Source organism: Drosophila takahashii, chromosome 2R, assembly GCF_030179915.1.
Source record: "Drosophila takahashii strain IR98-3 E-12201 chromosome 2R, DtakHiC1v2, whole genome shotgun sequence".
NCBI lineage: Eukaryota > Metazoa > Arthropoda > Insecta > Diptera > Drosophilidae > Drosophila > Drosophila takahashii.
Window position 1 is genome coordinate 21,420,905 of NC_091679.1, and position 16,531 is coordinate 21,437,435.

General features: G+C 36.4%; 1 protein-coding gene and 2 long non-coding RNA genes across 9 annotated transcripts in view; all 3 read left to right on the forward strand.

Annotated features, from left to right (window-relative positions):
• LOC138912550 (uncharacterized) lies at window positions 1-700 on the forward strand. 2 transcript variants are annotated; one of them, XR_011418093.1, is made up of 3 exons: window positions 1-74; window positions 338-528; window positions 593-700. It is a non-coding gene; the product is annotated as an uncharacterized lncRNA (long non-coding RNA). The 2 variants fall into 2 exon arrangements; XR_011418094.1 differs by lacking the exon at window positions 1-74 and adding an exon at window positions 107-269.
• Window positions 701-3,550: 2,850 nt separating this feature from the next.
• LOC138912540 (uncharacterized) lies at window positions 3,551-4,182 on the forward strand. The gene is made up of 2 exons (XR_011418087.1): window positions 3,551-3,678; window positions 3,731-4,182. It is a non-coding gene; the product is annotated as an uncharacterized lncRNA (long non-coding RNA).
• A 10,291-nt stretch (window positions 4,183-14,473) lies between these two features.
• Window positions 14,474-16,531, forward strand: part of LOC108068516 (putative inorganic phosphate cotransporter) — a 60,446-nt gene continuing 58,388 nt past the window's right edge. For all 6 annotated transcript variants that reach the window (XR_011418138.1, XR_006412128.2, XR_011418137.1 and 3 more), the window contains exon 1: window positions 14,474-14,634. Coding sequence is in view for 3 of the 6 variants with exons in the window: in XM_044392801.2 (XP_044248736.1) it covers window positions 14,616-14,634 (19 nt within the window). In the remaining 3 variants the exon portion in view is untranslated. The remainder of the gene's footprint in view (window positions 14,635-16,531) is intronic.

The following is a 16,531-nucleotide window of genomic DNA, read 5'->3' on the forward strand; positions in this document are numbered from 1 at the left end:
ATCATTTTTAAATTTGTTGAAAAAAGTGAAAAAAAGTGAAAATAGTTAATTTTAATCTAAATAACAATAAAAAGGTGAGTGATAAAATGAATTTTGTCTTTTTATAACCTTTATTTCAGCGTTACAAAGGTTAGTATCACAGATATTTTCGCCATTAAATAAATATACGCCTCCGGATGCTATCTTCAACACAAATTCTGCATTTCAGTGACACTTGAAATGTTTTTAATCTTTACCAGTGGTAAATGGTGTGAGGTGTTCATTAAATGGTTGTATAAATAGTACTTCAGTACTAACTTAGTTGTTTAACTTAATCAAAATATTACATTTATTTCAGCCAGGCCGACTGAGACTTCTTGGGACCAGAAGTGTTGCGCCTGCGTTTGTCATATTTTATTTTTTCTTCTCATAGTTTTTGATATAGATACCCGACATAAAACAACTGAACAGAGGGTAAATGATCGGCCATGGCAAACCAGGCATAATTTCTGGAGAGATCCTTTAATTTTGTGCGGAGACCTAATAATGGTAATTACTCTTATTATTATTCCTGGTCTTACATTCATATCTAAATTATGTTTGATATTTTCAGAAGACAGACAAGAAATGGATATCTAAGTACTGCATTCGGCCAAGCAAAACCCGGGAATGCTTCATTAAAAATTTGTAGTTCCAATGCTTCGATAATAAATACACAAACAAATATTACAAAAAACATGATTTTTATTGTGGAAAATCAGATACTGCAAAGCAGTGCAAAACCAAAACTGCGAGGGTCTGGAAAAACCAAAACTGGGAGGGTGTAGAAAAACAGATATTGCAAGTGGAGGAAAACCATAACTGGGTACGTGTGGAAAATCTATAATGCGGGAAGTCGAAAAACCAGTGGATTTTGTCCTGCATTCTTCTGCCAGAGATCCAGATAGAAACCTCATTTCCCCCTTACTTTTTGTGTCACCCCCGTGTATTTTGAAACCAGAGATGGAAGAAATGTAAGGGGTGAATGAGGTTTAGTCCCTTCCGCTTCTATGGAGAAACCTCTTGAAAATATGTTATTTTCCAGAGGAATTTTCCCGGTGGGCGCTGGTCTTAATAAGTACATACAGGATTCGGATACAATTCCAGCGCTATTAATGACAAATTTCGACATTTTTGGTAAAAATACCCAAATTTTCGGAAAATATAATGAAGAAAAACAATTATTAAAAAAAATAATACTGTACGGAAAGTCCAAATGTTTTTTTTTTTACTTTTATTGATCAAATACAAAATACAAAATTATAACATGTTAAAATTTTTTGTCGGCTGATTTCATCGTCACTATTGGGGTCTCTCACCCCAGTGTGTGACGTCACGGCCTCCCCATATGCACTTTGTATGTATGTATGCTGCCTGCTGTCGCACTTTAAGTGTGACCGCGCAAGGGGAAAATGATAATACCACTGTCAACACATTTAAAATGAAAATACCAGTACTAATGCCCTCTGCTCATTATGGACGCGTCGCGTTTGCATCCATTTACCGTTTAACGCGCCTAAATCCCATACAAAACTTATAGGCGAGGGGTGAAGAGGGGAGGGTGGAAATTTGTCGCGTTACAGGGCTGGAAAGTGAAATTTGTGGTATATTTAAGCAGTATTAACCAGGCATGAACATTTTTCTGGACCCGAAACTGATAAGAGGCTGATAAGAAGCGGGAAATATTAAAACCATTTATTGTTGATATTTACATGAACTTTATTTCGTATAGATTGGTATTTGATATATGATATATGCCAAATGATCTGGCAATAGTTCAGAATTCCGAGGATGATCCAAGCGCATAATGAGCAGTAGCAGTTCGTTTATCCAATTTAATGGCTCGGCTAGAAAGGATCGGAAGCGAAATATTGGTCGTTGCAGCGCAGCCACATGGGCTTTCCCGTCTCCATGATCTTGACGTTTGCCTCGCGTGCGCCTTTCGTCCATTAAGGCGACCTCCTGATTAGACCGTAGATGGCCATTCCATATTCAAATGACACACGTTGACAGGCGACTGCTGGAAAAGGGCACATCTCCCTCTTTCTTGCGCACAATGTTCTTGTAGGACTTCTGCCCCGTATCAGATTCTGTTCAGTGACGTGCCGCCGCAGAAGCTACTGCTGTCGCGGGTCGTGTCAAAGAATTATTTAAATGACTGATCAGATCTATATATGGGACGTTCCATGTCAACCCGGCCACCCCACTTTTTTATTTTTTTTGTATGTGGACAGTACCACATTGATTGCAAAGCCACTTGCTTCCAATAGTTTACCTCATACCTATTTTGTCAATGTTACCACTCTTTCGCTGTATAATCGCGTTGAAAAGAAAACACAAAATCATTTTTATCCTGCGAACGGAAGAAACAATTGGCATGGTTCAAAAGCAGAAAAATCGGTCTTTCCATAGCCGATTACGAGAAAAAAAATAGATTTTATTGGACCGTAGATGACCAAGCGATAGCGTTTTTAAAGTCTAAAAGTAGGATTTCGTCCAAAGGGCCAGTCTGCAAAAATACCATTATATTTTTCTCAGAAAGCCCCATATTTAACGGATTTTATGCCACTGATTTCATAGTGGGATCTCTCTTGAGGAATTAGCTATGAATTCTTTTCTACGTTTTTTTAGTAGTTAACTGTCAGAAAAAGCTAATAAGTAATATAAAATAATCGAATATGCTTTGGAAAAAATTAACAAATCAATGAAAAGAAATCATAGCTAATTCCTCAAGAGAGATCCCACTTAAAAACCAGTGGCATAAAATCCGTTAAATATGGGGCTTTCTGAAAAAAATATAATGGTATTTTTGCAGACTGGCCCTTTGGACGAAATCCTACTTTTAGACTTTAAAAACGCTATCGCTTGGTCATCTACGGTCCAATAAAATCTATTTTTTTCTCGTAATCGGCTATGGAAAGACCGATTTTTCTGCTTTTGAACCATGCCAATTGTTTCTTCCGTTCGCAGGATAAAAATGATTTTGTGTTTTCTTTTCAACGCGATTATACAGCGAAAGAGTGGTAACATTGACAAAATAGGTATGAGGTAAACTATTGGAAGCAAATGGCTTTGCAATCAATGTGGTACTGTCCACATACAAAAAAAATAAAAAAGTGGGGTGGCCGGGTTGACCTGGAACGTCCCATATATGAACGCCTTCTGCAGCAGATCCTTTTGCTTTCTGCCGTAATAAATGATCAAGCAGCGTAACGTGGGATGTTGTTGCTTTCATCATTGCAGCAATGTTTCCACGTTCAAATGCTGTTCTGCGATTACAATTATCAATAACAAATTATATAAATCCATTGTTTACTTCAGCTCGCAAATGACAATAGCACAACAGCTGTTTTCAGACGCGTTTGCCAATGGAAACACCTCACGTCCGCCTATCGCGTTGCCAATCGAAAATACACAAAAATACCGAAAAAACCGCATAGTGGAAAAATGCCTTAACACGTTTAAAATGCGCGTTTAAAAAATCGATTATATCGCAAATCTTTTCTTTTGCGCCTTTTTCTTAAGGCATTTTTCCACTATGCGGTTTTTTCGGTATTTTTGTGTATTTTCGATTGGCAACGCGATAGGCGGACGTGAGGTGTTTCCATTGGCAAACGCGTCTGAAAACAGCTGTTGTGCTATTGTCATTTGCGAGCTGAAGTAAACAATGGATATAAATAATTTGTTATTGATAATTGTAATCGCAGAACAGCATTTGAACGTGGAAACATTGCTGCAATGATGAAAGCAACAACATCCCACGTTACGCTGCTTGAGCATTTATTACGGCAGAAAGCAAAAGGATCTGCTGCAGAAGGCGTTGTGTGCCCTTTTCCAGCAGTCGCCTGTCAACGTGTGTCATTTGAATATGGAATGGCCATCTACGGTCTAACCAGGAGGTCGCCTTAATGGAAGAATGGCGCACGCGAAGCAAACGTCAAGATCATGGAGACGGGAAAGCCCATGTGGCTGCGCTACAACGACCAATATTTCGCTTCCGATCCTTTCTAGCCGAGTCATTCCATTGGATAAACGAACTGCTACTGCTCTTTATGCGCTTGGATCATCCTCGGAATTCTGAACTATTGCCAGATCATTTGGCATATGTCATATATCAAATACCAATCTATACGAAATAAAGTTCATGTAAATATCAACAATAAATGGTTTTAATATTTCCCGCTTCTTATCAGCCTCTTATCAGTTTCGGGTCCAGAAAAATGTTCATGCCTGGTTAATACTGCTTAAATATACCACAAATTTCACTTTCCAGCCCTGTAACGCGACAAATTTCCACCCTCCCCACCTCACCCCTCGCCTACAAGTTTTGTATGGGATTTGGGCGCGTTAAACGGTAAATGGATGCAAACGCGACGCGTCCATAATGAGCAGAGGGCATTAAGTAAACGTTAAATTTTAAAATATCGGTAGACTTACAGAAATCCCATTAGGGGCTGTCCATATATTACGTAATCATAATTTCGACGATTTCCAAACAAACACTCGTTGCATCTTTGCCTAAAGAATCCAAAACATTTTAAGTCTTAAGCCTAGTACTCAGTACGACGAAAACTGCTAGCTAAGCATAGGAGTAAGCGAGAGGCAAATACGTAGCTAACGCCATTAGCTGGGACTTTTTTCCACCGCGGTACTCAGTTGAGCTAAGGAAATGGTAAGGAAATACCAAAACATACCAGATTTAGCGGATGAATACTGATGAACGCCTTTAGCCGCGGCCCAAAGAATAAAAATTTTAATCTTTGGCTGTGTTTGTGCAAAAGCGGTGTGCCAATAACAAATTATAAATGAAAGGAAAACCCCAAAAAGCAGTGGAAAACTGTCTGTAGGAGTTGCGGCAATACATTTCGTCATTCCAACAGCGAATTTAAAGCATGCGACCCAGGTCGGCTCAACATTTTGTAACATTTCAAAATTGGCGCCAGTTGATTTGTTTGCTGAGAGTAAGACCATGCTACATGCATTGCGGATGAACTCCGAAAACTTCGGTCACACTAAAAGATTAATATTTTTCGACTAGTAAAACTCTTAGCCGAACTGAGTACTTAGGCTTAAGCCTTATTATTACAAAATGATTAGCCGACCTAGGTCGCAAGCTTTAAATTTGCTGTTGGAATGAGGATATGTATTGCTGCAACTCCTACAGGCAGTTTTCCATTGGTTTTTGGGGTTTTCATTCTATTTATAATATGTTATTGGAAATAGTAAGAAAATACCAAATAAATACTAGATGTAGCGGATGAATTCCGATGAACGCCTTTAGCCGCCGACCAAAGAATAAAAAATTTGATCTTTGGCTGTGTTTGTGCAGAAGCGGTGTGCCAATAACAATTTATAAATGGAAGGAAAACCACAAAAACCAATGGTAAACGTTAAATTTTAAAATATCGGTAGACTTACAGAAATCCCATTAGGCTGAATTTTACAGACAAAATTTTCCTTAAAATTGCTTTTATTTTTATAATGCAAAAAACTGATCAGCTAACTATTTATTAGTTTTCAAACGTTGAGATATTGACAAATTGTTGATTTGTAAAAAACATTATTTCGCTCCGTTGCACACACACATGGACGAAATATATAAAAGCCACAAAATGAGTTTTTTGTAAACACCCCAGCGGGAATGTGAGAAGTTGGTTTTTGTGTTCTTGAAATCCTGTTCCTTTTTGCAGGCGGCGGTGTAGGGATAGATAATTTCTGAGCGTTAAATGAGGGTGGGTTTCTGAGTAGCATCAATATCAGGCCACTTATGCGCTGAGTGATTTCTGTGGCACTACGATTATAATATTTTTTAACAAAAAAATCACCAACTTATAATATTCAAAAATCCTATGATTTACACCAAAACCAAAAGACTTGTTCTCACATTTATTTTTAATTTTTAGTAATTTTAAAATTCGCAGAAAAAATATTAATAATTGTTAATTAAAAAAATTAAACTATATAACTATTATCATAATGTCTATAATGATAATATTAATTTATTTTACTCAACATTTTTCAAATAATAATAAGAATGAATGTGGGATTCAACCAAATTATAGAGAAAAGTCACGGTAATACGATTAAAATATTTGATCACATTTATCAAGGAATTACATTAAATTACAAAGAAAACTATTGTTGTTGTTTACATTTTGAAACATTTTCTGTGAAATAAAATAATTTGATCGTCAGATCGTGGCGTAAGCCATTTTTAAGTGTTGTTAAAATATAAAGATTTGTGTTGGTGGTATTGATAACACGAAAAATGCCTAATATACCTATAATATACGTAACCTTTAATGATTACGGTCCCTGAAAAGTATTTTTTAAACGAAATACTTATTTGGCGCCAAAGTGTGACCGGACTTTACAACGAAATTTATACCAAATCTGCATTTAGTATTATCAAGTATATGATGCAGGGTCACATCATTTTTAAATTTGTTGGAAAAAGTGAAAAAAAAGTGAAAATAGTTTATTTTTTATCTAAAAAACAATAAAAAGGTGAGTGATAAAATGAATTTTGTCTTTTTATAACCTTTATTTCAGCGTTACAAAAGTTAGTATCACAGATATTTTCGCCATTAATAAATATACGCCTCCGGATGCTATCTTCAACACAAATTCTGCATTTCAGTGACACTTGAAATGTTTTTAATCTTTACCAGTGGTAAATGGTGTGAGGTGTTCATTAAATGGTTGTATAAATAGTACTTCAGTACTAACTTAGTTGTTTAACTTAATCAAAATATTACATTTATTTCAGCCAGGCCGACTGAGACTTCTTGGGACCAGAAGTGTTGCGCCTGCGTTTGTCATATTTTATTTTTTCTTCTCATAGTTTTTGATATAGATACCCGACATAAAACAGCTGAACAGAGGGTAAATGATCGGCCATGGCAAACCATTATTATTACTCCTGGTCTTACATTCATATCTAAATTATGTTTGATATTTTCAGAAGACAGACAAGAAATGGATATCTAAGTACTGCATTCGGCCAAGCAAAACCCGGGAATGCTTCAGGCATTAAAAATTTGTAGTTCCAATGCTTCGATTGTAAATATTATTAATAAATACACAAACAAATATTACAAAAAACATGATTTTTATTGTGGAAAATCAGATACTGCAAGCAGTGCAAAACCAAAACTGCGAGGGTCTGGAAAAACCAAAACTGGGAGGGTGTAGAAAAACAGATATTGCAAGTGGAGGAAAACCATAACTGGGTACGTGTGGAAAATCTATAATGCGGGAAGTCGAAAAACCAGTGGATTTTGTCCTGCATTCTTCTGCCAGAGATCCAGATAGAAACCTCATTTCCCCCTTACTTTTTGTGTCACCCCCGTGTATTTTGAAACCAGAGATGGAAGAAATGTAAGGGGTGAACGAGTTTTATTCCCTTCCGCTTCTATGGAGAAACCTCTTGAAAATATGTTATTTTCCAGAGGAATTTTCCCGGTGGGACAATCCCTATTTATGTGCGTGTGTGTGCATTGCAGCTGACTAAGGAAGTTAGATTCGCTTAAATTCAAATTAATGATTGTTACGTGCCAGCCACGAAACTTTAAATACTTTAATAAAACACTTCTGTTTGCGATCGGCGACTATATATATATCAAATAAAAACACCTCTTAACGAGGTAAAAACTAGTGACGATCGCACCTTCAACATACAAAAGTTCTGATATCAACATTTGTGACGAAAAATTATTACACTCGTCATTAAATACACTTTCTAATATTTTCTCATTCGGCCCGCCCTAGCATACTATTTTAGCCTTTTTACCTTCATAGGCATTTTCTATTGCTGCGTGCCGAATGAGAAAATCTTAGAAAGTGTATTTAATGACGAGTGTCCCCACCGGCCCCAACAGCTCCAAAATTCGAAATTTTCACTTTTTCACTTTCACTACTCTCTCTCCCAAGCCAATTGATTTTCTTAACGTCTTGGTATGCAATCCTTTAAGTTTTTGCAATACCTTTCGATTGGTGTATTACTCATTACGATCGGACTATCACAGCAGATTTTCAATTTTGCGGCTATATAATAGTAGTCGCCTTTGCACACTCTCCTGGTGCGCTTCGTCACTACATGGACTGCCGTCCATAGTGATTACACTGTGCAGCATTTTTAGTGCTTTTTAAATTTACCTCGATGGATGCTATATTTTTGGTTTCGTTACGAATTCCCAAGTTAAACTGCGTTTTCCAAAAAGTTCCCCGACGCAAGAATTCTTAGCAAAAGGACCTCAAAGTTCGAAAAATGCTAAAATTGGCCAACTTTGCGGAGCTCTCAGAGGCAAATGGATGCATGGTTTGATTCGATGTTAAAGTTTTTTAAAAGATACACCCTTTATCTTTTAAACCCCATACTTAAAAAATTTTTAAGATTTTTTTTAAGGCAGAAACAAATTCTAGAAAACATAGTCAAAAAACATAAAAGTATACAACTGCGGTCAAAATGGTAGTAGTGTTGCCGCCCTGTGTATTTAAAAGTTTGTTGTTGTAATTGATCTTTTCCTGGTAATATTGTATTGATTATAATTTTACTTTTAGACTAATTGGATAAGAAAAAATTACAACATGAAACTTTTAAAAACACAAGGCGGCAACACTGCTACTATTTTGACCGCAGCTGTATGTTTTTCAGTTGTTTTTTGGAATTTATTTCTGCCTTAAAAAAAATCCTAAAATTATTTTATGTATGGGGTTTGAATGATAAAGGGTGTATCTTTTAAAAAACTTTAATTTCGAACCAAGCCATGCATCCATTTGCCTCTGAGAGCTCCGCAAAGTTGGTCAATTTCAGCATTTTTCGAACTTTGAGGTCCTTTTGCTAAGAATCTTGGGAATTCGTAACGAATCCAAAAATATAGCATTCATCGAGGTTAATTTTTGATGCTGCATAGTGTTATTACAGTTGATTTTACCAAGTTTTTTTTTGTGTGTACATTTCCCACAATTTTGCAAATATTCGACTGACAATTAATTGTTTGCAACATGCTAACAATTATGCGACTTATAGCTATAGCTTGAAAACGGCTAAAGTTATTGTACTAATTTTTGTTGGGGTCCTCGTGGTGCCTGCCCTGCATTTAAACGACCCGGAATTGACCGTCTAAGAACATTTTTAATTATACTTTTAAAGGAATTTCTTCAAAAAAAACTTTTGTATTTTTGACGCAGTTTTCTCCCGCTTTAAGCGGTAAAATCGGCAAAACGGGATGCTATTTTTGGCAATTTCCCTAAAGGAATGTCCAACGAAAAGTCCTGCATCATTGTTTTATTTTTAGTTTTTCTTATTTGTTAAAAGTGTTTTAGGATGAAAAATGAAAATGTTTTAATGCAATCCGAAAGATAATAGTGCAATAAACAACATTCCAAAAGAAAAAAAATAAAACAATCAGTTGTTTGCTTCTACATTTCCCATCTAAAATCGAATTTCTATGCCATTTTCCCTTTTGCAAAAATATTTCATGCCCATTAACAGATGGACGTAGCCTAGCCTGTGGAGCTTCTGTCTCCAAACAAAAAGGACTGAGTTCGCTCCCCGTCCCACCATGTTTTTATACCCTTGCAGAGGGTATTATGATTTCAGTCAGAAGTTTGCAACGCAGTGAAGGAGATGTTTCCGACCACATAAAGTATATATATTCTTTATCAGCACCACTAGACGAGTCGATCTAGCCATCGTTTGTCCGTCCGTCTGTCCGTCTGTCCGTTTCTACCCAAACTAGTCTCTCAGTTTTTAAGCTATCGGGATGAAACTTTCCCAAAAGTCTTCTTTCTATTGCAGGTAATATATAAGTCGGAACCGGCCGGATCGGACAACTATATCTTATAACTCCCATAGGAAAAATCAAAAAAAAACAAGAAAGGAAGCTAGCTTCGGCAAGCCGAAGCTTATATACCCTTGCAGATCATTCTATTAATTTACAAATCGCAAAAATGTTAAATTTCTTATTATTTAACAATAATTTTTCGATCGTTTCTATCACAGCTATATGATATAGTAGTTCGATCTTTCAAAAATTAAAATCGAAATTCGGAAATATTTCAAAATAGTCATATCCCAGAGTAGAAGGAAATGTATTAAAAAACCAACAAAGATATAATTTTTTTCCCATTAATTTCCATTTAATTTTTCGACCGTTCCTATGGCAGCTATATGATATACTGATGCGATTTAAAAAACAAAAAAACCGAAATTCAGAAATATATAAAAAACAAGAAAGGAAGCTACCTTCGGCCAGCCGAAGCTTATATACCCTTGTAGATAAAAGAATGCTCACTCGGTTCAGTTCCAGGGATTCCAGATTCAGCGTTTCTGTTTATTTAAATTTTGTTTTTAAGTAGTCAAGAATCAAAACGCCTACTTCCTACAAAGTTACAATGAATTTTCTTATATTTGTTTGAATATTCCTATGGGAGCCTTAAGATATAGTGGTCCGATCCGGCTCTCTCCGACAAATGTACTACCTGCAATAGAAAGAAGACTTTCGGGAAAGTTTCATCGCGATAGCTTTAAAACTGAGAGACTAGTTCGCATAGAAACGGACAGACGGACAGACGGACAGACAGACAGACGGACAGACGGACAGACGGACATGGCTAGATAGACTCGGCTATTGGTGCTGATCAAGAATATATATACTTTATGTGGTCGGAAACGTCGCCTTCACTGCGTTGCAAACATCTGAGTGAAATTATAATACCCTCTACAAGGGTATAAAAATATTCCCAAGAGTAGAAGGTAAAATTTCAAAAAACACCGGAGCTAGAATACATTTTTTTTTTTTGATCCTTCCTATGGGAGCTATAAGATATAGTTGTCCGATCCGCTTGGTTTTGACTTATATACTACTATAGAAAAAAGACATTCCCAAAAGTATCAAAAAAGTATCCCGATAGCTCAAAAACTGAGAGACTAGTTTGCGTAAAAACAGACAGACGGACATGGCTAGATCGACTCGTCTTGTGATGCTGATCAAGAATATACTTTATGGGGTCGGAAACGTCTCCTTCACTGCGTTCCAAACTTCTGACTGAAATCTTAATACCCTCTGCAAGGGTATAAAAAACGTAAAAAAAAATTCTAGCTTCGGTGTTTTTTTAAATTTTAATTTTGACCAAAGGTAAGTATAGAGTTAAAATGATAAATAATGACTTAATCTCGATTTATATGAACCAATATTGGAATAGAACCGAGATATTCCCCTTTGTAATTAGCGTTTATATGGCAGCAATAAGATATAGTTGACCGATTTAAATAATTTTTTTTTTCAAAAATCAAGTTAAATTAAAAGAAAATTTGGGAAACTTAGAACCCTATAGGTAATTTTTTTGTATTTCTTTTCTTAAAAAAAAGATTTTTTTTTTCTTAAAAATTTCCTACAACAAAGAAATTTTACTAAAAAAATGCACCTTATGATGTTTTTTATATACTAATTGCCTTTAACAATACCTCATCAAAAGATAACCGCTATAGGGCTCCGCTGATTTAAGGCAGACTTTTGGCTTTTTCGCCCCACTGATTAAAAACTGAGAGACTAGTTTGCTGTTCTACAGAGTCCGTGAGAGGCAGCGGATGAGCAGAGCAATTCCCTATGCTCACTTAATAGGAAGCTGCCGACCGCTGATATAGAAGTATACAAGCGTTTAACGGAAAAAGACGCCTCTAGATGCCTGTCAAATATTTTAGGGCACATATTTTCCTTTTATTTTTATACCCTTGCAGAGGGTATTATGATTTCAGTCAGAAGTTTGCAACGCAGTGAAGGAGACGTTTCCGACCCCATAAAGTATCTATGTTCTTGATCAGCATCACAAGACGAGTCGATCTAGCCATGTCCGTCTGTCCGTCTGTCCGTCCGTCTGTCCGTCTGTCTGTTTCTACGCAAACTAGTCTCTCAGTTTTTGAGCTATCGGGATGAAACTTTCCCAAAAGTCTTCTTTCTATTGCAGGTAGTATATATGTCGGAGCCGACCGGATCGGACAACTATATCTTATAGCTCCCATGGAAACAATCGGAAAAATTTTTTTTTTAAAAATTCTAGCTTCGGTGTTTTTTGAAATATTACCTTCTACTTTTGGGGATGTTATTTTTTAAATATATCTGAATTTCGAATTAATTATTTTAAAAATCGGACTACGATATCATATAGCTGCCATAGGAACGATCGGAAAATTAATGGAAAAGTAATAGGAAATAAATTCTAGCTTCTTTGGTTTTTATTGTATTATCTTCTACTCTAGGATATGACTCTTTTTAAATATTTCCGAATTTCAATTTTAATTTAATCAAAATCGGACGACTATATCATATAGCTGCCATAGGAACGATCGGAAAATTAATGGAAAAGTAATAGGAAATAAATTCTAGCTTCTTTGGTTTTTATTGTATTATCTTCTACTCTAGGATATGACTCTTTTTAAATATTTTCGAATTTCAATTTTAATTTGATCAAAATCGGACGACTATATATAGCTGCCATAGGAACGATCGGAATATTAATGAGAAATATTAGAAAATTGAACATTTTTGCGATTTGTTTATTAATAGGAATGATCTGCAAGGGTATATAAGCTTCGGCTGGCCGAAGCTAGCTTCCTTTCTTGTTATACCCGTTACTCGTAGAGTAAAAGGGTATACTAGATTCGTGCAAAAGTATGTAACAGCTAGAAGGAAGCGTTTCCGACCCCATAAAGTATATATATTCTTGATCAGCGTCACTAGCCGAGTCGATCTAGCCATGTCCATCTGTCCGTCTGTCCGTCTGTATGAACGCTGAGATCTCAGAAACTACAAAAGCTAGAAGGTTGAGATTTCCCACACATATTCTTTGGCTTCCTACGCAGCGCAAGTTTATTTTAGCCGAGCGCCACGCCCCCTCTAACGCCCACAATCGCCCACTAACGATTTTAAAATGGGTCCTGCGCCCACATCTTTAAAGATTTTCGAGAAATATAAATGCAATTTTGTTGTGTATATTTATACCTATCGAAATGTAGAAGACATTTTTCAAATCGGACAATTCATTAAAAAGTTATACGATTTATAAATTGTCAACATATATCTATCTCCCTCGCACTCCCTTTAGCTGAGTTACGATTATTAGTCGGGACACCAACCCGACACAGCGTTCGCACTCCCTTTAGCGGAGTGACGGGTATTAGATAGTCGGGACACCAACCCGACTATAGCGTTCTCTCTTGTTTTAAGTCTGTTCACCGCATCAAGTTGGTTGGGAATAGAGGTGAACAAATTACTTCAATGGCTCATAGGCTTTGATTAAATCAAATTACGATGGAACCTTAAATGCAATTGTTTGGCATAGGTTTTATTACAACTGAGCACAGACCCTCGAAGATATCTTAAATAAAAAAATTAAATGTTGTTTTTTTTTTTTAAACCGCGATTGCACAAATACCACCCATTAAACTCGAAAACTAAGTATGCAGATATGCTTATATCCGTCTATATTAACACATTTTAAAGCCCAAGAGCTGCACCAAAAACACTGTCGGCCTGTGTTATTCTTGATACATATTTATACAACTCCAAAATAATGATTAATTCTGAGCAATATCAATTAAAAATCAAAAAATCATGATGATTGCGGATTTGAAAAGGTTATATAAATAGTAACCAGTTGGTGTATTTCATTTGGTTTTCCGACTATTATAAGTGACTGATTTTTAGGTTTAAAAAATCAAAAATAATGATTATTTTCCGTCCCGGCTAAATTGTGTTTCCTAGTCAAAATCATATAGCTGCTATAGAACGCCCTGCAAGGGTATATCAGCTTCGCCCTGCCGAAGTTATCTTTCTTTCTTGTTTAGCTAATGATTCAACAGTCATAATTGTTTCGAGTTCTTTACAATCGGAGTATTAGTGGTGCTAAGTAAAACACGTATTGATAAGGGTATTAACCATCCGTGGACGTCTTTACAAAGTTACATGTAACTATGTAGATTTTTTTATGGCTGATCGAGGTAGGTTTATTTTATTGAAGTTCAACTGTAATGATTATGTTTTCCTTTCCGTTCATGACTCCCAATTTATAATTTTTATTCTGCAAATCTAGTCATACCTTATTAAGACGATACAATATTAATTTTCTAATGGAACTGCCAGATTTTACGTTAGACGGGTCGTTTTTTGTTCTTTGTAAAGACTTTCTCACAAAGGAAATTAAAATGCTTAAATGACTGGCACTAATGGTGGCAGCGCTAGTGTGGGTAATCTAACCCATGTTTGCTTATAGTGGCAGCTAGGCGGCAATATAAAGTTTGGAATGCGGCAGGTAGCATCCAGCTATCGCTTTGGGTAATCGGTACTTTGATAAAACTTATTAAGCAGAGCCCCAATCTTGATGTCTAATTGCAGTTATATACGGTATATGGTGGGCAGAGCTTTAAATGTCACGCTCAGAAGTATTTTAGCCATCGACACGGCTGGAAGTGTGTGTTTGCTGTCTGGCCTAACTGATTTTCGTAACTTGACGAGACGTGATTTGTGCTTAAGCTAAAACGAAAATATTCAATATATTATTTATATATGCGCTAAGAGAATCTGTGCGTTAACATTATGAGCGTCGACCAAAAAGGTGAATGATTTAATAATTAATGCTCAAGCGAATGCCATTATATATTTACATTGTACAATGTACATACAGTCATGTGAAAAATAATAGGGACGTTTCTAACCTAACCTAACCTAACCTAAGCAAGCCGATGCTTTTATACCCTTGCAGCCAAAACCATATGATGCATATGGGCATTTCCATTAAAATCAATCAAACCCCATAAATTAAAAGTTGACGGAAAATTTTCTTTTTTGGTTTAAAAATAGCATTGGTATCTATATTTTGTAAATCAATTACATATTCTTCCAAATTAATTTTTTACACGAAAATATGCATCTTTGAAACACGAGCAACACATAGGGGAGAGGTCTGTAGGTTGGGACGGTCTGTAAGTTGGGACACTCAATTTTCTCAAAACTTTTCCACTAAAAATTTTTTTATACGCTTGCAGAGGGTATTATAATTATACCCGTTACTCGTAGAGTAAAAGGGTATACTAGATTCGTGCAAAAGTATGTAACAGCCAGAAGGAAGCGTTTCCGACCCCATAAAGTATATATATTCTTGATCAGGGTCACTAGCCGAGTCGATCTAGCCATGTCCGTCTGTCCGTCTGTCCGTCTGTCCGTCTGTCCGTCTGTCTGTCTGTCCGTCTGTCCGTCTGTATGAACGCTGAGATCTCAGAAACTACAAAAGCTAGAAGGTTGAGATTTCCCACACATATTCTTTGGCTTCCTACGCAGCGCAAGTTTATTTTAGCCGAGCGCCACGCCCCCTCTAACGCCCACAATCGCCCACTAACGATTTTAAAATGGGTCCTGCGCCCACATCTTTAACGATTTCCGAGAAGTATAAATGCAATTTTGTTGTGTATATTTATACCTATCGAAATGTAGAAGACATTTTTCAAATCGGACCATTCATTAAAAAGTTATACGCAATCAAAAATTATATATCTATCTCCCTCGCACTCCCTTTAGCTGAGTTACGATTATTAGTCGGGACACCAACCCGACACAGCGTTCGCACTCCCTTTAGCTGAGTGACGGGTATTAGATAGTCGGGACAACAACCCGACTATAGCGTTCTCTCTTGTTTTGGTCAGAAGTTTGTAACGCAGTGAAGGAGACGTTTCCGACCACATCACTATGGACGGCAGTCCATGTAGTGACGAAGCGCACCAGGAGAGTGTGCGAAGGCGACTACTATTATATAGCCGCAAAATTGAAAATCTGCTGTGATAGTCCGATCGTAATGAGTAATACACCAATCGAAAGGTATTGCAAAAACTTAAAGGATTGCATACCAAGACTTTAAGAAAATCAATTGGCTTGGGGGAGAGAGCGGTGAAAGTGAAAAAGTGAAAATTTCGAAATTTGGAGCTGTTGGGGCCGGTGGGGATAAATGCCCCCTCGCAATGTTTTAGTTGTATTCCTTTTGAAAATACCCGTCGAATGAGGGGTCATTTTTCGAAATCCGACGCTCCGTTCAAAAGTTATAGCCAAAATAAGATTTTCTTCTTCTTCCCAAAATGAAAATTTAATTCTGTTTGTCCACTTGTCCAAAATATGTTTTTTAAGTTCTGAAAATTTGATATGACGTTCATCACATCGATATAAAAAACTTTTGTTCTACCACTTTTGGAAAAACCCGCTAGTTTAGCGGGAAAACAGCTAAAAGTAGCTAAAATTCGGAAAGCCGTAACTTCTATACTACTAAAGCTACAGGCTTGTGCTGCATCTCGTTTGAAAGGTATTTTTAAATGCTATAAACGCCTTGTAAATGCAATTTGTGTAAATGAATTAGTTAAAAAGATATGAACAAAAGAAAATTTGTTTAAACTTTTTTTTTAGCTTTTTTTTAATTTTCTCAAAAACGGCTCTAACGATTTTTCTTACAACTTTAAACTGTATAGCCC